General features: G+C 43.0%; 3 protein-coding genes across 3 annotated transcripts; 2 read left to right on the top strand and 1 right to left on the bottom strand.

Annotated features, from left to right (window-relative positions):
- The first annotated feature begins 2008 nt into the window (after positions 1-2008).
- LOC118314255 (calcium release-activated calcium channel protein 1) lies at positions 2009-6305 on the top strand. Its single transcript, XM_035640573.2, has 2 exons — positions 2009-2547; positions 3647-6305. The coding sequence occupies exons 1-2, from the start codon at positions 2434-2436 to the stop codon at positions 4193-4195; spliced, it is 663 nt and encodes a 220-aa protein (XP_035496466.1). The 5' UTR covers positions 2009-2433; the 3' UTR covers positions 4196-6305.
- Positions 6306-7910: 1605 nt separating this feature from the next.
- LOC118314510 (histone-lysine N-methyltransferase SETD1B-like) lies at positions 7911-17993 on the top strand. Its single transcript, XM_035641010.2, has 18 exons — positions 7911-8129; positions 8404-8556; positions 8681-8785; positions 9392-9662; positions 9747-9859; positions 9994-11049; positions 11932-12636; positions 12746-12862; positions 12962-13040; positions 13148-13356; positions 13529-13670; positions 13761-14168; positions 14485-15504; positions 15866-16032; positions 16131-16259; positions 17138-17257; positions 17493-17630; positions 17729-17993. Exons 2-18 carry the CDS (start codon positions 8410-8412, stop codon positions 17900-17902), a joined length of 5100 nt encoding a protein of 1699 aa, XP_035496903.1. The 5' UTR covers positions 7911-8129; positions 8404-8409; the 3' UTR covers positions 17903-17993.
- Positions 17980-22690, bottom strand: hpdb (4-hydroxyphenylpyruvate dioxygenase b). The gene is made up of 14 exons (XM_035641011.2): positions 22587-22690; positions 22411-22437; positions 22111-22173; positions 21672-21776; positions 21346-21388; positions 20848-20930; positions 20664-20753; positions 20428-20531; positions 20246-20323; positions 19580-19742; positions 19403-19474; positions 19189-19311; positions 18887-19003; positions 17980-18770 (listed from the first exon to the last, which is right to left on the bottom strand). The coding sequence occupies exons 1-14, from the start codon at positions 22587-22589 to the stop codon at positions 18660-18662; spliced, it is 1182 nt and encodes a 393-aa protein (XP_035496904.1). The 5' UTR covers positions 22590-22690; the 3' UTR covers positions 17980-18659.
- Positions 22691-24546: the final 1856 nt, after the last annotated feature.

Consider the following 24546-nt stretch of genomic DNA (forward strand, 5'->3'; position numbering starts at 1 on the left):
ATGATTGTGATTTCATAATGAATCATGTATTTGGTCACTCTGTTTATGGTTTTAGAATTTCGGGCTCTGGCGCTATCTGGTGGTTGTATCAAGAATGACACGAATGAATACAGTTTGGGGATTTTTAGTCATTCTGTTTATCAATACAGGGTCTGTGTGCTAACTTTGCATGTTCTCTCACTGTTGCGCTGTTTTGTAGGATATGAGGGACAGATGTAGATCTGCAATGTTGTGTGTGGCTGTGAAATCAGATTTCAATGTGCTCACAACTACAACTACTAATAGTAACTTCCAATGTCTGCTTCTTTCCATGGGATATTCCGTGTTGCTCCTTTCCATCTTCCCCTGTTTATTTACTCCACAGTGACAAAGGAAGCTTCTTTATTATCCAGCAAGATTATAGAGAGATACTTATCACCATTAAAGTGTGCATGTGTCGTAATTAGAAAATAATAATAGTGTGTTTCATGTGTGCTTCTTTGTGTGTGCAAACCTAGATTTGTAGCTCATTACCCTATGGGAAAACTGCACTGCACTCATTTGGTATTCCACACAGATTAATCATAACAGGCTTATGAATGTCATATATATATATATAGAGAGAGAGAGAGAGAGAGAGAGAGAGAGAGAGACTGAAAATAAAAGCCGCCACCAGACTTCAGTTCGATTTTTGTGTATTTTTGCTCAATCGCTATATAATTTTTCTGAGATCAATGCCACTAAAGGTGCTGACAATGAACCCAGGAAACACTGTCACTACTCGAACACATACCGAGGGTATTCTGAGCATCGGGGCTTCAGCTCTGAATTATTTATGGAAATCCCAGGATCTATCTTTCATTTCAGTTAGTCAATCAAGCCATTGAAAATAATTAGATGGTGTCGATAAATAACCACCAGCATCTTTAGGGTCCTCTGTCTGCCATTTACTCAGACTTGAAGTCGGTGGATATAAGAAGATTTGATCAAAAGAAAGGAAGAAGGCAACAGGCACAAGTGAAGCTAGTGCGGGTGGAAGAAGAGTTACCTCCTGATGGTGAAACGGCAGATGAGTCAGGATGTGAGAACAGACACGAGGAAGACAAGCATTTAAAAAAAAATAAAACTCTTACTGCTACCTCAGTTCTCTCCAATGCTTTTAACACAGGCACACCTTACTGTGTGTAGTTACTCCTGAATAAGACTGATTCCTATACACCAGTGTGCAATGGAAAAGAAAGACCAACAATATGATAGGGAGAGATTGAGAAAGTCATGATTTGCAAATAAATGCTGATGAATGTATATCTGTTGCTGTGTTGTGCATGGGATAGTGCACTAATTGTTCACTCTGTATCCATCTCATATTGGTCGTGTGTTCAAATTATTATTATTATTTTATTTATTTTTTTAAGATTCTTTTTATTTGAATTTTTTGGATAGCATCTAAGCAAAATGTAAAAGTCAACACCCAAAACCCAACCAAAACATACACACATACCCATACACACACGGGGGGAGAGGTACAAGTATGTTCAGTTCATCTTAAAGACTAGTCCAGGAGACTAAAGCCCATAAATGCCTAGTAGTATGAATACAATAACAAAACAGAAACAGGCAAAAACAAAATCAGTGCATAAGTACATGTATAAATACAAATAGAATCAAGTTATGTCCAGATATTGCAAAAAGGGACCCCAAGATTCTTTCCATTTATCCTGACGTTTTGAATACTTGGTCCGCATTTTCTCCATATTGATCACCGATCCAAGCTCGTTTAGCCAGTTGCTGAAATTGTGTTCAAATTATTGCTTCCATTTGTGTATAAAATACATTAATCAATTAGGTATGTTTGCGACGTCATCACCAGATGAAAAAAATGGGATGATTGAGTTGGAATTTGGTTGGAAATTTTGGCCGATTTCCTCCTTCTCATGAGCAGGACAGGAGACAGCAGAAGTGAGGGGGGGGGGGGGGGGGGGTGACAGAAGGGTGTGACCCCAAGAGAAGGAGGGATCTAGGGTGCAGGAGAGGAGAGCATCCGACAGAGTGAACAAAGTTGTTGTTGTTGTTTTTTTTACAGTTGTCTGGCGGGAAATCTTGAGATTTCCGCGCTGGGCTAAGCGCAACGCCTCCGCGTTGGACACACTGGCACAGGAAAAGGCCGGACAACCGACGAACACTGGCGCAAGGCGGCGAACTCCTGCAGCGCCAGTGAGCAGCGGTGCATTGTGGGTAGCCTGTGTGTGTGTGTTTCCTTGAAGACTTGACAGCCAGCTGCCGCGGGGAAGTTTTCACATAGTTTTGATAGTTAGTGTCTGTATCCAGTGCCAATAGATGTTGACTTAGTGGACGCACGTTTGTTTGTTTGTTTGAGCGCCGTCGTGTGAATCGATCCCGGTTGGTGACGGTGATAGTTATCATTAAATAGCAAAAAAACAAACAAACTCCGCAATGAGTTTGAGCGAGCACTCCTTGCAGGCGCTGTCGTGGAGGAAACTGTACTTGAGTCGAGCCAAGTTGAAAGCCACCAGTCGGACGTCAGCGCTGCTGTCGGGCTTCGCCATGGTGAGTTCGCGACCGACTTGTATCTGGTTCTTCTCGCACCGGACACGACATTGACGACTGCATGGCCGCGCGCTCTCCTTGGGCCAAAAGGCGCGAGCCGCAGACGCGTAGCCCACACAGTGTGTGTGTGTGTGTGTGTGTGTGTGTGCGCGCGTGTGTGTGTGAGTGACGCAGATGATTGTTTTCACGGGCCGTGGCGCGGCGCCGGGACCCGGTCCCGGTCCCGGTCCCAGGGACCGGACACGCCCGACCCACGGCCACGGCTCCTTGTGCGCGCATACATGCATGTGACATCACGGCCGTTTTATTCTGGGCCCGTGTTGGTGAACAGGCGAGGGACAAACGGACAGTCGTCGGGCCGTTCCGTCTTTGTGTTTGGAGAGACCTCACAGCGCAACACCACAGCGCAACACCCTCGGAACGAGTGAAAGGAGGAGTTTGTGTAAACTTCGGAGGGCTCGCCAACAGCTCGGTCGGCGACAGCGTGCGGACCGCACAGCCGCAACCACTGAGGCGTCCAGCCCGTTTTTTCTCAACACGCACATCAACACATACTTTAATATCTTCAAAATAGATTTTTAAAAAAAAGAAAACATCAAGGTGTAACAAAGCGGTCCTGTAGGGGTGAAGGTTTTGTTTCCCGAGCGGAGGTTGGGAGGAGGTTCTCCATGGCAGTAAACTGAATAGCTTTGGGGTTTGGGGAACACAATCTGCATTTTTCACCACTTTATGGACCAAACAACTAATCGATTAATCAAGGAAATTATCGACAGATTAATCGATAAGGAAAATGATCTTTAGCTGCAGCCCTAATTCAATTAAAAGTACTGTAGGTAGTACTTTAGGCAGTCATCAAAATGGCTGCCTAAATCCAGATTTTATTCCTCAAATTTAAGTTAAGTTATAACTGATTTAAAAAACCGTCAACATTAACAGAACGATTGCAAATGATCTTCCTTGAGTTACCAATGGCACTAACACAGATCCAGTGGGGTTAGATGGGTGCAGATATCATTCATAGATATCAGCCACTCTGTTTCTTTATAAACACATACTGTTTACAAAGTGTTGCAAGTACTCTCCTGTTTGATTTTCCCAGGTTGCAATGGTGGAGGTTCAGCTGGAGCGGGATCATAATTATCCTCCAGGGCTGCTCATAGCCTTCAGTGCCTGCACCACAGTTCTGGTTGCCGTACACCTCTTTGCCCTCATGATCAGCACCTGCATCCTGCCCAATCTCGAGGCCGTCAGCAACGTTCACAACCTCAACTCTGTCCACGAGTCTCCCCACGAGCGCATGCACCACCACATAGAACTGGCCTGGGCTTTCTCGACAGTCATTGGCACCCTCCTCTTCCTGACAGAGGTGATGCTCTTGTGCTGGGTGAAGTTCTTACCGCTCAAAAGCAAAACCGAAGAAAACAACGGCACCATAAGTTCCGGCGAGGCGGCTGCCATCGCTTCAACTTGCATCATGGTGCCGTTTGGAATTGTTTTTATTGTGTTCGCTGTCCACTTTTACCGCACACTCGTTAGTCACAAGACGGATCGGCAGATCCGAGAGCTGGAGCAGGTCATCCGGCTCCAGAACCAGCTGGACCACAGGGTCGAGAATGACGACCTGAAGGCAACTGTTCATTTCCCTTGATTATAGCCAATCAACATCTAACACTCAACAGTGCCTTTATTGTGAAATCTCCTCTTAAAGCTTTATATATAATGTTTATGAACTGTGCTCAGATGCCTCTTCTGATTATCGCGAGCCTTATCTGTCGATCGTTGCAGGTTTTCGACTTGGACAATGCATGCTCACAAACTTCTACACGTTGCGTATATAAGGAAAATAGTTTAACTTGAAAGTAAATAAATTGCCCCCATGTGCTTACAATTCAGTGGCTTGCTGAATGACATATTTCATATGACTTGTTACTGATTTGATAAGAAAAGGGTACTGTATAGTAATGAATATGAAGTTGCTGTTTAGCTGTAAACAACACTGGAGAACATCATTTAATTTCAACACAACTGTAAACTCTGGGTCGAATATGAAGGTCCACATCTGATCCAAGCTATAGCAGTAATCTTAAAGATGCACCCCCCCCCCCAATGATTCTTAAAGGATAAGCATTCTAATGGATGAGAATGTCATTTATATGAGAATCACTGTCTGGTGGCTTCAAAACCAAAATCCTAGAAGAAATTGCATAATTTTGAAATATTTACTAATCCATAGGGGTTTTGTTTTGTTTGGTTGATAAACGCATACATTTTTACCCTGACTGAACTGAATGGTTGCTTGTAGGAACTTGTTTATTTTGCCCTAGTTACCAGTTTTAGGTTGTGTCAAATGTTTGCTCCTTTCCTATTCCCTTATCAAGTTTTGAACATTTTGAATTTTACTATTTGCATAAGTCTCTTTTGAGGAACTCCTAGAATAACATACAAACATAGACATTGTTAAATACATATATATAATATAATATATAAAAAGAATATATGAATGTCAGCATCCACCAGTATTTATGTGCAATCTGAGGCAACAGGAACATAGAAAGAAGTGCTGGTCCGGAAAAAGCTTTTGTCATTTTTAAAAATTTCTTTTGCAATGGTTGGAGGTGGGAATCTGAGTGAATATCTAAGGGTAGCCTTTAGAGTCTCTTTCTTCATTCAGGGGATCCATGCTCTTGTTCAGTCAATCTTGTGTAAACATTTAGTTCCTGTTTTGAAAAATTGTTGTTACAAATATTATTACGCAGGATGCACATATTGGACTCATTCGGTATAAATGTGTGTTTTGTATGTATCATAGTTTACAAGCTTGAGCACGTTGACACATTGTCTAGGTTGAAAGTGTGGAGTATAATGGGTTGTTTTATTTTTGTCCTGTGGCACATAGTTGAATTGTTAATTTTCTCTACATTGTGTTTTTTTTGTTTTTATTGGTGCAAAAACTCATGAGCACTTTTAGAGCACCATGGCAATTTATTGTTATCAGTTACACTGTTTTGGCAAAACTTTCATATTGGCATATCATATCCCCAAATGTGCTTCCCATAATATGCAGAATTGGCAAAAATATTTGCAGTGAGATTTTGAACAGGAATATATCGATTCTTTATTTAGGCTTTTGGTCAACAAACGGTACCAACCCTTTTTATGTGAAAATGTGAGTTTGCATTTTGTCATGTGATTTTTTAAATTCTTAACTGTATAATATACAGTTTAATATACTGTATTCATACCAAGGTAATGCTGTGGTCATTAGTGCAATATCAGTTTTGTCTTAGTTACCCACTTATTGCTGGTGTAGACCTAAAGCTCCCTAAATGTTCATTGGAACTGTCCTGAGCACATATAATGATATGGTATAACACTGTGTCAGTGGGGCACGCAGCAGAGAACGTGTGTCCACAAGGGGTTTGTAACTTACAGGGTTTCTTTAAGACTTAAAAAAAAAAAGAAGATACGTTTATGCCGATCGACACTGGGACACTTCTGATAAAAGTCTTCCACATGTGCCTTCTATGCAAACAGATCAATGCTTCTTTGTTTCACTTGTGTGGTTTATTTATTTAATCAAGTGTATGTTACTGTACATAGAGAGGTTGCTGCTTGTCTGAATGCATGGCTTTAAAGCGAAATATCAGCCCAAACTGTATTTTTAAGCTTTAGCAGCTCAAGAAGCTGCCGCTTTTCACCCTGTTAAGATTCTCTGGGACTTTTGTTTTCAGTTTGAATAAAACACATTTGAGATGATACGTAAGTGTTATATTTATTTGTTTGTTCGTGTATCTTTGTAAAATAAAAAAGCCAGGAAAAATAAACATGATCTCGCACGAACATAGATTGAAACTATGAAGTTAAGCGGGAAACCACACAGGAAGTGTGTTTAGACATGCACTCGAGTGTTGCATGAGCGTGCATCACAACAAGGCACACAGGCTCCCCATGGTTTTTCTGGTACCCTTGTGGCCATTATCGGCAGCCATGCTTATTGTCTTTGTAGGTCTTCCACAATTTCCCTTTATTTCCTGAGCACTCCAGATACAGCAGCGCGTTCATATTCATTCATCATTTTCACCCTGTCAGAATGGAGTTTTATTCCCACAAATGTGTGACTCTTCATTGTTGTCTGTCATGTCATTAAACTAATATTGCTTGTCAAAAGTAAAACTAACTGTACATGATGTAGATGACATGCGCAACCCAGGTCTTGCCCACAGGTGTTGGTTTGTGTGGATACGTGTAGCAGGTTCCTGACCCGATGACCACTCACAGTTTGTCTTCTCGTATGTCTGCTTTGCACTCAACCAGTGTTAAATATGTCTCGCCAGAGTTCTCTGGACCAGATATTGACAATATCATGTTCCATCACATGCTGAACCATCATGGTTCAAAATTTTGTGCATCATAGTGAATCAAAATAAAACAAAAATAACTCATTCAATATAATACAATAATATGTCACAACCTATTCAAGTGATTGTCACCAACATGACAGCATTGGTTTTGACTATTGGGTGTAAATATAAAAAAAGGACGTGATTGAAGCCTATTTATCATACCCTGTGGAGAGATGATACAGCGTGCTATCCACAGATGTGGGCTGCATGTTTAACGGGGTGATTTCGAAAAGTGGGAGTTAAATGGCCAAAAAGGCTTCCCTCTATGCCTCGTATTTACAACACTTATGTCAAGAACTAATGGACATATTCCTAAATGAAAAAAATATGTTTCGTTTCTACCCGATTTTTCAATTCAATTTCAGCAATTATTTTCCGCCATTGACATGTGCACCTGAGCTCCACAGTAAGTCTCTCACCTCTGGAAAGACTCTGCTAGTGTAAACTGTGAGTAGAGGGGTTTTCCCACAAATGATGACTGAACAATTTCAACTTTGAATTCATTTTGCCAGCTGATTTCTCATGCGCGTCTCTGGGTCAGGATCTGTGGAACGACAGACGGGGAAGGACGCTTCTAATCATCATTATCTTCTAATCTACTTTGTGGTCTTAGTGAGGACCCGAGCAGCAGCGTTCTGAATTAACTGCAACTGTTACAGTAGTGGAGCCGGCTGAAGATGTATCTTTGAACTGAAATGTCAGATTCACTTTGTATTTGCTGGCTGGGAAAGGGTGTGACATTTGTAACATTTATCATTTTCTTTCAAAATGCTGTAGGGTCGTGCCTCTTCAAAGGATCTACTGTATTTTATTTTATTTCATCTTTAAGGGACCAGGTAAGACATGAATGATGCCATTCAATGTATCTGTAGTCATAATCTGAACATGACAAACTCTACATAATGATGCGGACATAGATCTTCTACTTTACAATTGTATTCATTAGTCGACAACAACATTTCTGATTATTATATTGTGCATAGACTTCTCCACCTGTTAACTCACCTTCCTCCAGCGTGTTTTTCTTTCTGTGTGCCCTTCCGCCTATTGGGGAACTATATTTCGTCCCTGTCGGTTGGGCGGAGGGATCCGGCATCCGACCTGGGCGACGACACGGAAAAACCCCCACAACAGCCTTTCCACAATGTTGTTCCATCAAAGGATAAAACTTTGGTACAGGTAAGAGAGACAGTGACGTGTCGTTGGCCCCGTGTCGCAGTGTTTGAACGTGTTTCGCGGGTCGAACTGGGGATGTTTCACACAGTTCTCCTCGGTTCCAGGTGATGCTCTCCATCACCTGTCGGGGCGTGTTAACCTCCGCTAGCGGGACCGACGCGAGCTACGCCGCGGCTAACAGCGTCACCCGGCTGCTACACGACAGCTCACCGTGTTTACTCGTTTTCATTCTATTCTATATATAAATATATTTATATATATATTTTTATATCTCCAGCTTCTGATGAATGTGATGGAAAGCGACACACAGACAACTGAGAGAGAGACGCCGCCTCAGCACTGGAGAAGCTGCAAGTTGATCATTGACCCCGCGTTGACCAAAGGACTATACAAAGTGCTCCGTTATGATGGACTACGTTTTAACATACCCGTGAGCACACCCCCCCCCCCCCCCCCCCCCCCGTTTCCCTGCCTGTTGCTAATAATCACGCCGTTAAATCCACCCGAGCTGCTTATATCTTTATTATAACGATGCGTGTTGCTTCTTTCAACAGGTGGAGGACTTAGGTCTGTTTCCTGTGGATGCTCTCAGAGATCCACGCATCAGCCGACTGTGGAGCAAATGCAACAGGACTGATCTCTCGGTGCCTAAATTTAAGGTACTTTTATTCTAAATCGTGTCAACACTAACTTCTGACGTTCGGTAATCTCAGTGTGGTATTCACAATGCACTGAGGCAGACGGGAAGAAACTCCAGAGAGTGATAAACACCATGCAGAACATCAACTGGTTTCCATTTGTTTGACCTTTTGCCCTCTGGCAGGCACCAGCTCACACATGCACTGACACACGCACACACATGCACGCACGCACGCACGCACGCACACACACACACACACACACACACACACACACACACACACACACACACAATTCATTCAACACGTATTTATGGACAATGTACAATCATTACTTGCATAACCATCCATTTAAATTCTATCTGCACTATATGCTCAGTCAACAGAGACATTTTATCTATATACTTCTATTTATATAATTTTATACATGTTCTTTTTTACTTACTGTTCTTTTAAAGTGAATGTATGTTTGCTATGCAAATGCACCAGTGGGAAAAGTTTTACTAATTCCGTTGTACAGTTTACACGTGCAATGACAATAAAACACTTCTATTCTACTCTAATGACATTGTAGTAGCAATAATAGTAGTCATGCATGATCATGTTTGTCTGACGGTGTCCTTTCAGGTTGACGAATGGTATGTTGGCCCCGTTCCTCCCAAAGAAGTGACATTTTGCCGGTTGAACGACAACGTGAACGAGGCCTTCCTGATGAACATGAGCGAGAAGCATGGGGACGTCGAGGAAGTGGAAATATTTTACAATCCAAAGAACAAAAAGCACTTAGGGGTTGCGAAGGTCGTCTTCGACACAGTGCAGGCGGCGAAAGACGCCGTCCGGCAACTCCATCAGACGTCCGTAATGGGGAATATCATTCACGTGGAAGTTGATCCCAAAGGTATGCGTCCCGCGTTTGTGTCGTGAAAAAAGTGATTGTTCATCTTGCTCAAGGTGCTGATTGTGATGTTCAACCTTGTCTCAGGGGAGAACAGGGCTCGCTATCTCCAGCTCCTCTTACGTGGCTTTTACACTCCTTGGACGTTGCCAGTGGGCAGCAGTGAGCAAGCTCTGCAAAGCTTAATCGACAGTTTGCTGGTAAATCTCCTTGTAATGATTTGAACACTAAAGTAATTGTTTATGCAATAATTATAATCCAGCTGTGTAACACACATGTTTTTTTTAGGATACGATTTCTCATTTGTTTCCTTTGTTTTGTGTATGTCTTACAGAGTAGTGCAGCCACGCAGCGACAAGGGGGTGTTTCCAGCCCCACCAGCACTGCCACACCCCTCTCTATGGATACAGCATACTCCAGTTTTTGTCAGGACACACCTGGCAGCTTCGGGCTCACACCACGTTCTCAGGGAACCCCCCTCACTCCTTGTTTGTCTGCGACCCCCCTCTCCCAGGACTCTTGCTACTCCAGTCTTCAGGCGACCCCGGTCCTCCAGGGGGAGCCCTCCACCTTCGGCGTTCACAAACCTTTGAGGCGAGAGCTCTGCCGTCTCAAACCTGCGAATTATCACTGGAGATCCCGCGGAGTATCAGACGTCAACTTCATTTTGAAGCATTGCCAACCGCAGCCACCACACGCCCTCTCTTCGCAAACAAGCAGCCAGCAGCTCGCACCGTGGGGTCACGGGGCTCAATCCTCCACTCAAAATAATACAGAACCTTCCTTTAGCCTTGCGTCCCCCTGTCAGGACTCCAGAGATAGGATCACTGCTACCTCTAAAACTTTACCTCTGAACTGCAGCTCTTACAGCATCCTGAGCATTAATTTCACTGCTGAGCAGCAAAGAGCAGCATCCTCCCCACCTGTTACCCATGCATGCATTACAGACTCCAGCAGCTCCCAGCAAAAGGTAGAGAGTTTGGACTCCCGCATTGAAAATCTGCTGATACACAGCCAGGGCACCGACTCCTCATACTTTGACAGACAGACTTTGGAGGCCGATGTGCACTCTCTGGACAGCCCAGCTTCACCGTGCTCAGCGAATAACTCCCCTTTCTCGGACGACTCACTTGCTTGCACTCTGATGTCTCGTGGGCCCTTCACACGAGGCCACCAGCGCTCCCACAGTGACCACTCCCACAGCGACCTGCTGCATGATGGTCAGACACCTCTCAGTGAAAATGAAGAGGATGAAACCACTCGAGCTGTTTCATTTCTTATGAGATACTCTCAGTCTCCCGCTGCATCTTGTTTCACCGATTTCGAAAGGAGAGCTCACATGAACAACGAAAAAGATGCTAAAAGGTTCAGGCCATTCTCACGTCCAAAGGTAATTCCTCTTGATATCAGCATACATCATGATGATTGATACCGGCAGCATGGTTGTAAGTGTTTACCATGTGAGTCTATGACTGTCATCATGACCAAATGTGGTCCTGGAGACTCCGACTAGAGAGGGAACTATTACAGAGGTGGTGTTGACAACTTTGGCGGGTCTGTCCGACTCTCTGTCTGTTTCTCTGTGTGTCTATCTGTCTGTCTGACTGTCTGTCTGTGTGTCTTGTGTGTCTGTCTGTCTGTCTGTCTGTCTGACTGTATATGTTTCTGTCTGTGTCTGACTGTCTGTGTGTCTGTCCGTCTCTCAATGCAATAGCATCACAACTGTACACAATTTAGTCACAGAACTTTACAGTTGTGCAATTGAGGTTTAAACAAAGACCCAATTGCAAGATGGGTATGGTCCGAGCTATTAGTTCTGATGTAGTAATCATGTTAAATGTGGACTGGAGGTCGTCCACAAAAACGGAAGATCGTGGTTCGATCCCCGCTTCCCCCAGTGTCCTGACCCTAAATTGTCCCTGACGGCTGTTCCAGCAGTGTATTCATTTGGAATGAAAAGCGCGGTAAATAGGGCTGTATGAATGTGTGAATGTGACTGGTATCGACCACTTTGAATGATTGATAAGACTAGAATAGCACAATAAAAATACAGTACTTTTAAAAATATTGTAGTCATGACAAATGAGTATTCAGGTAATTATGTGGTAATAACAACTCAGTACTCATGGTTTGGCGTCATTGTGAGTGGTGTGATCCCATCACATGATGGTTTCCAGTTATGTTGTGATCTATCTAAAATGCATATGAATATATAATATATATTTCTGTTGTGTTATGAATCAGCCACTGAGATTTTTCTTATCATACTCAGGAGCGTCATGCAGGAAATGAGGAGGCGGGCTACTCAAATAACAGACAGTCGGGAGCCCTGACGCCAACAGCAGACATCTCTCTTCCTCAGCCTCGGCCATTTCCTTCTCAACACCTTAACCCCAATGCTCCGTCTGCAAGTACAGCCAGACGCCCCCATCCACCAGTCGCACCTTTCCCGTTCGCCATTCCTCCCTTTCCCCCACCTATTCCGCCTGTCCCACCTCGCCTGCCAAATGGCACCATCCCGATCCCACCTCCAGGCTGGATCCCCCCTCCTGGCCATCGCCTCGGCATCCCCATTCCTCCTCCTCCTTCTATTCCACCCCCAACAACTTTTCTGGAACCCCCTCCACCTTTGATGGTTCCACCTACTGTCCCGCCTCCTGTGCACACGTACCCCTTATCCATGCAGCCTGCAAGCAGTCTGGGTGAGGGGAATCCTCCAAGGCATGGTGGTGCACCTTTACCGTTCCCACGACCACCCTGGCCCGCTCCTTTTCCCATGTTTAACCCCTTTGTTCCACCACCAGACTACCTGCTTGTGTGCGAAGACCCTCATAAGGTCACAGTGGAGAAGGTTTTAGAAGTTTTCATGGACGAACTGAAGTCAATCATTAAAAAGGACATTACACGTAGAATGATTGAGGGGGTCTCTTTCAAGGCATTCGAGGACTGGTGGGACAGTCAAGAGATGAAAACAAAGGTAAGTTCTTTACAGTGGTCAATGAAATTGCCTGAATAAGGACTTTCATGTTGTGTCCTTTGCTGCTTTTGATGGGAACACACTTTATTAATGTTTTCTTATTCATAAGATACAAGTTCCTTCTTTGAAAAATGGACCGGAAAGTGTTGACGAGACAAACAAACAAATAAATCCCCTAAGGCATATGAGTGGCCAGGGCAAAAAACCTCCACTGCCATCCTTCAAGGTATAACTACTCTGCTTACTGTACCACAACACACACTGGTATTTAACCTCTGAGTGGTGCATTACTTAATCTAATGGAAAATAATTCATTGTTACGCAGGTCAAAAAGAAACAAGCCGATGATCCCGCTACATCAAAGGAGACAGATTTTGCTTTGTCCTCTGTGCATGAAATTTCTGGTCAGTGCTTTTGATGCATCACATTTACTGTATATTAACTTCTTCTACCTGCCGATTCTAGTCTGTAGCTTCATCAGCTCTTTCTCTCCCTCTCCACTGGGCCTTAGATGTGAAACAGGAGGACGACGTAGTGAGACCTGCATCTGAGAGGCCTAAACGCAGACATGCGAGACCACACCAGCTTGACAGTGAAGATGATGATGATGATAATGATGAAGATGAAGGGAAAGAAGCAGATAGCCAAATTCAAGGTGAAGAAATGATACCGGCCAAAGCGGCCGCCATTGTGCCAGAAGACAGTGCTGCTCAAAACCTGGTAAATTGGCATTTTTCATGAAAAGTTATAGTTATTAAGGAAAACTTTACTTTCAAGTTTTATTCATGTCATGAGTCAAAAATCTTATAATTGTTTATAGGACACAGATTATTTACATGATAGAAATTATGAAATTCCTGAGGCTGCAGACTATAACTGGAGCTCTATTTAGTGTGACAGAGATCACGACGACGATGATGATAATGATGACAGCAATCCTGCTGAGGATGCAAACAAAGTGGCACAAAAGCCCACAGAGGATGAATCAGCTATCATCCCCCACACGAGCGGTGGATCGCACTGCTCAGACGGCGGTATGTCACAAGGCGGTGCAGCTGCAACACTGAACGCTAACGAAGAATCACACTGCTCTGATTGAATATATTTTCTGTTTTCAATTGCAGACACTTTTTCAGAGAGCAGCACCTCGGGAGAAAGCGAGTACACGTCGGACCTCGACTCCTCGTTCTCCTCCGGCAGCTCTGACGACTCCTCCTACTCTGACCTCAGTCCTGAAGACAAAGACATGGAGGAGGATGATGAGGACCACGGCCGTTACAGGTGTATAGTTATATCGTCGGACGAAGAGCCAATGGAGCTCGAGCCTTCCCTTGACCCGGCAGCCCCGCTGACCCCCGGTGCTCAGCTGGATCTGTGCCTGCCGCACTGGTCAGATCCATTTCATGGGTCGGAGATGGAGGAGAACCCGTACGCATCCTGCCAACAAGACTCCCGTGACTTTGACACTCTGCTGGAGCTCCAAACCAGTGGACCCCGCGAACTACAGCCCCCGTCACCTCTTGGACTTCCAGGTTATATGTCTGGCACAATGTCGATTGAATTAGTTTACTGCACCAGGACATTTTGAATGATGTCTCACGTCAGTCGACGATTATTAAATAGCTGTTCATATAATATTTATATATATTAATATTAATATGTGATTTCTGAATTTTTCCGCACACAATTGGGATAAAATAACTAAATTTGCAGATACTGCTTGATGTACAGCTAATGCCTGATATTCATCATGCATGATTTTAATGTTCACAATTTACCTATTTAAAAAGACTGTACATTCTGTAATTGAAGTATTGAATGATTATGTTGTTTTTATTTGTGTGGTAGTCGAGTCCGACCTTGACGTGGACATGGAGGGCCCTGAGTGGACTGTGGAGCCTCTGGAAACCATAGAGAACCTGAGGCCTCTCACTCCTACTGGCTGCTTGGTGGACAGTGACCCAGACCTTCTGATTAAAAGCAATCCAACATCTCCGGCTGCGGAGGAGGTGGAACGACCACAAACACCAGGCAGGGGCACAGTGGCTGCTCTGGAATGTGGGGACTCCAGTGAATCCAGTGAATTCCTGCCCCTCTCCCCCGCGAGCAGTGAGCTTGCTCTAGCTCCCTCTGATCTCCCAGCCGCCGCGTATCATTTATACCAGCAGACACCTAAAACTCCTGGTCGAGAGGAGAGATGTGGATGGACTCGGTGCAGCTCTGTGAGAGCTCCAGCAACACCTGGCAGAGAGACAACAATGTCAGAAGTTTGCTCACCTCTTAGCAACCCACCGCCTATTCCTAGGTCCAACAATCCATATACAACAGCCCCAAAGACTCCTGGAAGAGACATTATCCTTCCCCGAAGAGCAGCAGTCCACTGGAGGAAAATGCAAATTGTGGCCACCTCCCATCGTCTGTTGTGCGACGACTCCCTCCGAGGTTCTCCCATCACAGTGTCCTCTCCACGCAGCCTCGATGAGTCTTCGTCTGACTCGGCCGATGGGAGGGGTGCACGGGAAACTTCATGTGTGAGAACGAAGCCCCTGCAGGGACTGGAGAACATGCCTGGCCTTCTGGGTGAGGAGGAATCCGAATTTAGGCGAAAACGGTGGAGGAGGCTGAAGAGGAGATGGAGAAGCCATCATCGGCAGAGATCACTCAAAAGACTCACTGGTCCGGCCTCGCACCACAGGCGTCCTCGCAGGTGGCGTTCACTGTGTGAGGAGAGGAGAATCCTCCACAGCGTCTGGAAGGAGGGTCTGGATGACGAAGATGCGAAGCTGCTGCAGTTTGCATATGAAAGGCTGCAAGAGCAGGATAATGGCTTTGGGTGGCTCAGTGACACTCTCTGGATACCTCACCCTCATATCCTTTTTAACAGTTTCAAGTCAAATTAAATTAGATTACAGCACGTGAACTGCTGATAATCTGATAATGAATGCATAGGATGTGTGATAATCTTCTAGGTTCTACTGTTCCATGCATAAATTACTGGTTTTGTTTCCATAATTTATTTTATTTTTTGAAAAACTGTAAATTGTGGGGGGCGTTTATAAATAATGTTTTAGTTGGGTATCAAGTTTATGCCGCTGTTCAGAAGTTCATCATTAACAGGTCAATTTACAAATAGATTATCAATTCAGAAAAAAATCAGTAACAGCATTTGATCGATGCATGATCCTGCTTATCATATTCTATGCTTGATATTTCCTTAACTGCGGCTCACTGACCAAAGTTCTCACAGAGAAGAGTGAGGAACACAAACCCTGGCAGCGAAACCACAGGACCGGCTCTGCTCGCAGCGAAGGGTTCTACAAAATCAGCAGGAAGGACAAATTGACATATCTTAAAAACACAAAGCTGGACACTGAGCTTCTATCTACAAGTGCTCAGGTGATGAAGAGGGGGAACTGTGATGATCTCAGTGCTCAGTTGTTGTTTATTCTCCCATTCAGTTTTAAATTTTTAACATGCTATGTGTACGTCTGCAGGGAATGTCCATCCCAGCACAGCAGCCTACATCACTGCTGCGTGCTGGATCGGACTTCAGGTCTGAACAGCGCCGTCTGCTGTCCTCTTTTAGCTGCGACAGTGACCTGGTCAAGTTCAACCAGCTCAAGGTGAGAAAGACAGTACTGTCAAAGTCCGACCAATATTATTGGCCTATCAAAAAAATATATCTGTATGTGCTGATATGATGATATTATTTTCTTTTTTGGGGGGATAGAAAATATGGCAGAAAAAGAGTATTGGGGTATTTAGAAATGGTGAAAATAAATACACAGATTGTTTAAGATAAAGATTAGAGATGCTTTGTTCTAAATATAACTACTAGATAATTTCCATTTGTAGTCCCTGTGCAGCCGAACAAAACAAAATAAAACATCATCTTCACAACAACAAAAACAAGCGTTTTTACATATTTACTGTATGATATAGAGAATATTAGCAGATCAATATTGGGATATCTTAAGGCCCTTTAATTGGTATCGCCATTGGCCTCAAAAATCTAGTATTACTAGAGAATTACTACGAGTACCGATGAATTTAAAGTCAACTAAAAAACTCCTTTCTAATGAAAGAAGCTTACATTCAAACCCTTTGATGAATGTGTTGCCACCTGTTGCTATTCCTCATGTGATCTTTATCTGAATTGGGCAAAAAGCAAAGCAACACTAAAGCTTTTTTTTTATCAGTAATTAATTCCTGGTATGTTAAATATAAACAGGATTAGACCTTATCAGGGTCTGTACTGGTGGTATCTAACTAATGCTTTATTTACAGAGGTTTTGAGAATAGTGCTGTTGCTTGATGTTGCAAGACAAACACAACATGATGAATATATACAGTGAATATAATCTGTTTGTTTTGCGCGGACCACTGTCCAGATGCACCTGAAACAAGTTAACTGTCATGTCGCTATTTGCAGCAGATATTTTTCACATTTTGACATGATTTTTTTTCTTTTTTTGTGTGCGTGATTATTTTCTCAAATCAGTTTCGAAAGAAGAGGATTCGTTTCAGCCGGAGTCACATCCACGAGTGGGGACTGTTTGCCATGGAGCCTATAGCAGCAGACGAGATGGTGATTGAGTATGTGGGCCAAATCATCAGACAGGTTAGAAACAGCAGACAAATGGAAACTAATGACGAGGCTCAGAAACAAATTCATAATGGAAGCATCTCCCCCTGCAAATGTGGCAGACAAGCTTTTACTGTAAACAAACCCCTGTCGTCCTGACTGTCGAATGTTCCCCAATGGGAGCCTCTGGTCGTTCTGGGTAGTTTCCAGCCTTGTGAGTCGAGTGAACAACACTGTTATGAGTGAGTGCATCTGTTTTCTTTCTCCTCAGGTCATCGCTGACGCGAGGGAGCAGAGGTATGAGGAGGAGGGCATCGGAAGCAGCTACTTGTTCCGGGTTGATCAGGACACCATCATTGATGCAACTAAATGTGGGAACTTAGCCAGGTTCATCAACCACAGCTGTAATGTGAGTGAGAGCAAAAGTTAAAACTTTGGATCCTAAAAGCATTATAACTTCACATTCTCGTGTGAACTCATTATTATCACTATCATTGTGTCTTGCAGCCTAACTGTTATGCTAAGATCATCACCGTGGAGTCTCAGAAGAAGATAGTGATATACTCCCGGCAGCCAATAAGCATCAACGAGGAGATCACATACGACTACAAGTTTCCCATTGAGGAAACAAAGATTCCCTGTTTGTGTGGAGCAGATGGCTGCCATGGTTACTTGAACTAATCTCTAATGAAGTGTCCTGATTATGTCGTGAGCCAAAGTTGCCTGAGTTACTGTACAATATAAACACCAACACCAGATACGTGTCAAAAATGTTTTATTACTGTTCAGACAATAACTGAGTGGAGGCCACACAGGAGCTCAGCAGCATGATGGAGCAGGGCTGTGTGAAAAGTGGTGGTGCTACTCTGTGAATAATGATTTCATAAACTGTCCCAACCAGCATTTAGCTCAGGAATGGTATCAAGCACATCACACGATGACAATCGCTGGTAACCACAGTTAAAACCAAGTTTATAGGAAAAGCTGCATAACAAAACAATATATTTGGTTGTACGTCAAAGTTTATGGACAAATTTCAACCAATTTTTCCATACATTGCAATTGTTGTCTCTTCCAACATTGAGGCCAGGAATGAGCACTCCGAGCAGCATCACACTAGAGACCTCTGTTACAAGGAAATATCGATTGACCATTTTGTCCAAATGTTAAGCTAAATGTATAGTTAAATGTTTTCATTAACGAGAGCTTAAATGGTGTTTGCTTGAGTCAAGCTTTTATCAATAATGTTGGTTGTGTTGTTAATATTTTATAACAAGAGTTGCATTTTGACTGTCTGGTTGTGATGTTCTCTTCTTACTAATGAAGAAACAAAATAAAGACTGGATTCTAATAATAAAAAAGAAAGAATAAGAGCATCGACAAACACAAGTAAACAGGACCCTCAACAGAAAGTGTCTTTTCATATTGAATTGATAGTTTACATGTTCTTTGAAACGCCATTCGGTGTCAGGATAGTCAGATTTCCTCTGGCATGTTGGTCGGTTTCGATAGCTTCAAAAAGAGATTTGAAGTTTCCTGCACCGAAGCCCTGCGGGAAAAATCATGTATTTTAAGTTTCAATACAATCAAACATGTTTTCTTATTAAGATTTGACAAATATATTCCCCTCTGTGAAGGCGTTTGTCTAACCAGTGGTGCCCTCACCTGATGGTTGTGTCTCTGAATGACTTCCAGGAACACAGTGGGGCGATCCTGAACGGGCTTGGTGAAGATTTGAAGTAAATAGCCGTTGTCGTCGTAGTCCACCAAGATCTTCAGTTCCTGTACGGGAGAAAAGGTCACAAGTCCGTTGGAAGGAATCTCTCCATGAAGCTCTAGTACGTCACATTTTGCTCATGAATATATCACCGTGAGTTTGAGAATGAATTAACTCATGTTACAATTTAAAAAATACAGTTTAGATTTTGACCAAGTACAAAACCATCCATTAAGAGTATAGTTCTGACCTGCAGGACATTCAGGTCCTCTGTGACCTTGACCTTTGAGTGTTTCAGCTTCTCTGTCAGCTGCTCGTAGTAGGTGTCCGGCACGGACATGAACTCCATCCCGCGCTCCTTAAGGTTACGAATCTGCAGAGAAGGAATTCATCGGGGCATTTTTGTTTGCTGCTGTATGGATGCGTCCACATACAAAGACGAACAGAGTGTTGCATCGACTTACTGCCGGGATTATGTCTGATGTGTTCATGGCTATATGCTGCACCCCTGGACCTCCATAGTACTCCACATACTCCTGTGAGTGAAAACATACAGTAGGCGAATGATAACTGCCAGTCAGCTGTTACTACAGAAGGAAATTGTGTCTAGTTCACATTTGTTTTTGTTTTTAAAAACATGCCTGGATCTGAGACTTCCTCTTCCCGATGGCTGGCTCGTTGATCGGCATCTTCACTGTCTCCTCATAGTTTGCCACCACGATGGAGCGCAGGGCACTGAACTCTGTCTGCATCTGCTTGTCATCCACCGACCAGAAGCGGTGAAAGAGAAGGTTCCTCTGATACCTGTAAGGTCAGGAACCGGGGATCAACAGAGATCCGTACACACGTGTAGTGTTTACACACATGTGCCTCATGTTAAATACTCTTACATTTCTACCATTTTCGCTATGTGAATTTGAAATTTGGAGAATTACAACCAGCATTAAACATGGATGAGTGACAGATATAGGCTGGCTCCAAAGAGGTTTCTTCACATCTAAAAAAAACAACCAGTCTATGTTACAGCCCAGTTTGCGGGATCAACCAAGGATCTTGCTCATTTTGAGAACTGCCTTTTTCCCCACCTGTCCATGCCTTCGTGATGGGGAAAAAACAAGATCCAGATGTTGCGAGCCACTGGGGACCCACATAAGAAAAACTCATGAGTCATGATGATGCCAGACTCATGCCAAAGGACCAAAAAAACTAAAACCAGTTATGCAAGAATCAGACAGTCATTGATTGTGCTTTCTGTCAACCTCGTGCTACATTGCATGTTCCTACAATTCCCTTTTTAAGTCCATTACCATTCCACCACTGGAACCATCTCATCGTCTGGTTGGTTTCCCACAACGTGATCAATAAAGTCCAGTTTCCCACTTGGACTGCATGGAGGGATGAAAGCCAAACCACACAAACATATCATTCGTCAGTCGTCATTCGAGACAGAAACACATATGTTATCATTATGTGCAACAGAACAACTCACAGTTTGGCTAATAGAGGATCCTTGAACAGAGGGGGCAGGAATCCTGGCAGAAACAATCCAGTGTATCCTGTCCTCTCCACAAACGTGTGTGTGGTGTCGCCGTACTGCAGCAAACATAAGCAAGTCTACAATCCTGGCAGCTCTGAAGAGCATTTTTGACTCATTTCATAATGTGCTGCACTGAAATATGAACTCAAAGTAAATTAATAGGATTTACACTCATTGACTTCTCTCACCGTTTGCAGCACAGCCAGCCTGACTTTACCGTACTTGTCCTCCACAGTGTGAGGCTCCTTCACAATAACTGCACCTCGCTCACGGGCTTTCTGCAAGTAGAGTAAATGTTCGCCTGTTGAGAGCATTTATCTGACAGCATTCATGCCCGGCAATCAAATGTAGCCCCCGAAAGTGAAGTGTTACCTGCACAAGGAGGTCACAGTCCTCCACTGTGAATGCAACATCCTTCACTCCATCCCCATGCTTGACCAAATGATTTCCTATCTCTGGGGGGGGGGGTAATCCAAACAAAGTCTTTTAAAAAACTTTTGAAGTTCAGCACAAAATATAAGTATCAGTTCAATCAATTAGTCAGGATTTTGTGTGTGTGTGTGTGTGTGTGTGTGTGTGTGTGTGTGGGGGGGGGGGGGGGGGGGGGGGGGGGTGACGATTAAGGGAATCATAAAAATATATGTGAAACATAAAAGTGCATTATTGTTGTTTTAACCACTATCTAGCTAAACTATTCAAGTATCCGACGACACATGTTTTTAATAACAGAAAGGTTCAAGTAAATGCATATAGAAATTAATACACCTTTTTCTTGACTAGAAACTGTCTTGTGATATTTTTTGGAAAAAATACATATGAATATTTCAGCTGTGACCACATTGTGAACCCACTTCCACACCAGTGCCATACCTTTGTTTCCAGGATTCAGGGCAGATGAGAACACATAAATGATCTGTCAGATACAAAGTAGAAAAACAATTAACACGTCACAAGCAAACACTGCATGAACATTTGAATTCATTCAGTACAGAGCAACGCTTTTGGACCTTCATATATCTTTACTCTACAACCAGTGATATTCAAACAACAAACGTTGCTCACAAAGAGCAGTGTTTTTTATTTTTGTTTTGTTGAATCTTCTCCTGCTCCTGGTGCATCCTTTGTCTGATACCCCCCCATTGGAGTAATATGTATTTCCAGGTTTAGATCTGTGAAGGTTTTTTTTATTTTTTTACCTTGCCTTGTTTGACTGCATGGGATACCACATCTCGGTTGCCTGTCTCCAAACCCTGGTAAGCCAAAGGCTCAAATCCAAGCTTGTTACAGTAAAATGATGCAGCCTGTTGAAGACATTTATTGTTACTCAACATTAAAAAAAAAATCACTGAGATGTTTAATATCCATTTCATGAGGTTGACTTTAAACTGCGCGATAGCGCCATCTCCTGGTGGCTGGTGAGCTTCGGCCCAGTTTGTGCTGTAATAACGTGGAAGTGGGAAAATGTGTATGAGGTCTTAGAGATGCTGTGTCCCCTCCACCCCTCTGGAGAACCAATAGCCTTGCTGAATGTAAAGTCTACCCCTCCATCTGTAAGAAATGTTGGTCAGAAGGAAGAAAAAAAAATACACAATGTATCCAAGAAAATGGATGGCCAGCAGGAGTTAGTTAACTTACCTGTTTTGCATTTCCAACCCAGAAAGTTAAGTGATCGAAGCAGAGGAACCTGCCCTGCTCGTGCTGCAGGAATAATAGTTTAATAGATGAATGACTGATTGATTTTTTTGTAATTAGTTAAATCACATATTCAAGGATACCAAAAATTGATAACAAAAGGAACAAATGCTGAATAAGGTGGAATCAAAAGCATTCTTGTATTGCAGTAAATTTCCACCCGATGCTTGATTACTGTGGCATTACTTGATGTCCGCTGCAACCTCTCGTGTACAACATACTGTATATGATGAGGTTACTTACCTTTTCACCTTTGTCTGTGTATGTCGTCTATAACCAAAAAGCACATCATGAAGTCATTAGTACAAGTGCAATGAAGGAAACACACTGACAAGTTTTCCCATTTAGTCGTAAATGCAAAGTCTAACAGATGACAGGTAGTAATAGAAACGAAACACACTAAAATTACTCCAACTCACCATTTTCTCCCGGTGACGTGAGCTGACAGTCAGAATGAAATCCACTATGTGTTTGTTCAAGCTGAGAGAGAAGTTTTAAAATCAACGCCCACCAGTGAGGAGCGGGTATTGGGGGAGGAAGGGGAGGGAGGGGGAGCACTGAGGCTTGGTGCAATTCTTTTTCTGTTATACAATGATTACTCAGGAAATCATGGCAACACATTACAGATCTCACCACCGCTTCATCCACTGTTAGTTTGATGTTACTGACGAGGATGCTCGACACATGTCCCATCAAGAAAATGTTCATTTTGCAAATGGAAAAAAAAGGGAAGAATGGCTGTGATTTATTTTACATGGCTTCCCTCTTTTATAATACATCATTAAAAAAAATGCATTCATTTAGAAATGAGTGTAAAAAAATTCTGCAGAGGGACACAGAGAACTGTGCAAACAGGTTTAGTTTTTAGTTTGGAATAACAAGCTGCATTTTCCAAGAAGAAGAAGGAGGAGAAGAAAAAGGAGAAGAAGAAGAATGCCCATATGTTAGTGTTTAGTGGGGAGAGGAGGCTCACTTGTGCAGCGCTCTCATTGGCTCAGCGAGGTTGAGTGAAGTGAACCCTTGCATGCCTTGAAATGCCCCCATCCCATCAATCCTCCTCAAAAATGTTTCTGTCGTATAACCTTAATTTCGATTATTCCACTTAAAAAAGACTGTTCTCGAGAAACGAACGAAAGGCTATCCTAAAATACTGTTGTGAAAACGTGATTCAAAGAAGCAAAGGGGAAATGATCAGAATCCGAACCTGATCAATAAGCACTATGTTTTGGAACGTCGGTTAGCACTAAAGTTGCTGAGACGATGTATTATAGATGTGACCATGCATGTTGACGTATGACTCCTGCTTCCACCAAGTGTATTATGATCACCTGTGTGATTTAGGACAGATCTTTACAGTATAGTAGCAATGTTGTGTGTGTGTGTGTGTGTGTGTGTGTATTTGCAATTACAGTTTCCCCCCTTTAGATTAGTTCTTTGTGATAAAACCTCAAAAATGTCTGTAACTGTAATGTAGGATGTGAAAAGCTGGTTGCAGTAAACCACAACCGAAGGTGGAAAACACTTCCCCTCTCCTCTCATTCTCCTTACCAGACAATAAAACACTCTTTACCTAAGAGAATCCAGAAACAGTCCATGGAGTCAGAAATCTTGTGCACAAGATAAAAAAGAAAAGAAAGAAAAGAATCACCTTCTGGAACTTACAGGTTCTGTAAGATCATGATCCCAAAAAAGAAAAAAACATATGAAATGGGATTTCTACTAACCAACTAACTAACTAACTAACTAACTAACACTGACTGACTGAATATTATCTTTAATGGTGCTAGACAAGCAGAGCAATCTTCAAGCCATCTGATATGAAACTAAATTACACTAGATGTGTGTGTGTGTGTGTGTGTGTGCGTGTGTGCGTGTGTGTGTGTGTGTGTGTGTGTGTGTGAGCGTGTGTGCACAAATCACCACTGCCCCCTCCTGCAGTAGCCTGCTGCGTGACCACAGAACCAAGAACCACACTGAGTCACAGTCTCAAAAACAATTATCTTAATGTGATTATTCACCTCTGTCATGTTTGTTATAATTCCTCTCACAACATTCCAAATCTGTCATCAGCTACAGCGTGATCCATAATTCATTTTTGGTCGCCCTTAAGTTGGTACTTACACACCTGAAGAATAAAAGATAAGGAGATTCACCCGTTCATGCTACACGTTTTTACACGTGTGTGGGATCTTCATAGATTCACTTTCTGTTCATGTGTCACTTTTAACTAAAAAGGAATATGTACATAATGTTAATACTTCTTTATACTAATACATCATTTCATTTATTTCTCCAGAGATTTTACATTTTTGATTTGTTTGTTTGGTTTAGTTTTTTCATCAGGGTCAGTGATGACTCAAGGGATCTTTTATGAAAGCC

Source organism: Scophthalmus maximus, chromosome 19 (genome assembly GCF_022379125.1).
Source record: "Scophthalmus maximus strain ysfricsl-2021 chromosome 19, ASM2237912v1, whole genome shotgun sequence".
NCBI classification, from domain to species: domain Eukaryota; kingdom Metazoa; phylum Chordata; class Actinopteri; order Pleuronectiformes; family Scophthalmidae; genus Scophthalmus; species Scophthalmus maximus.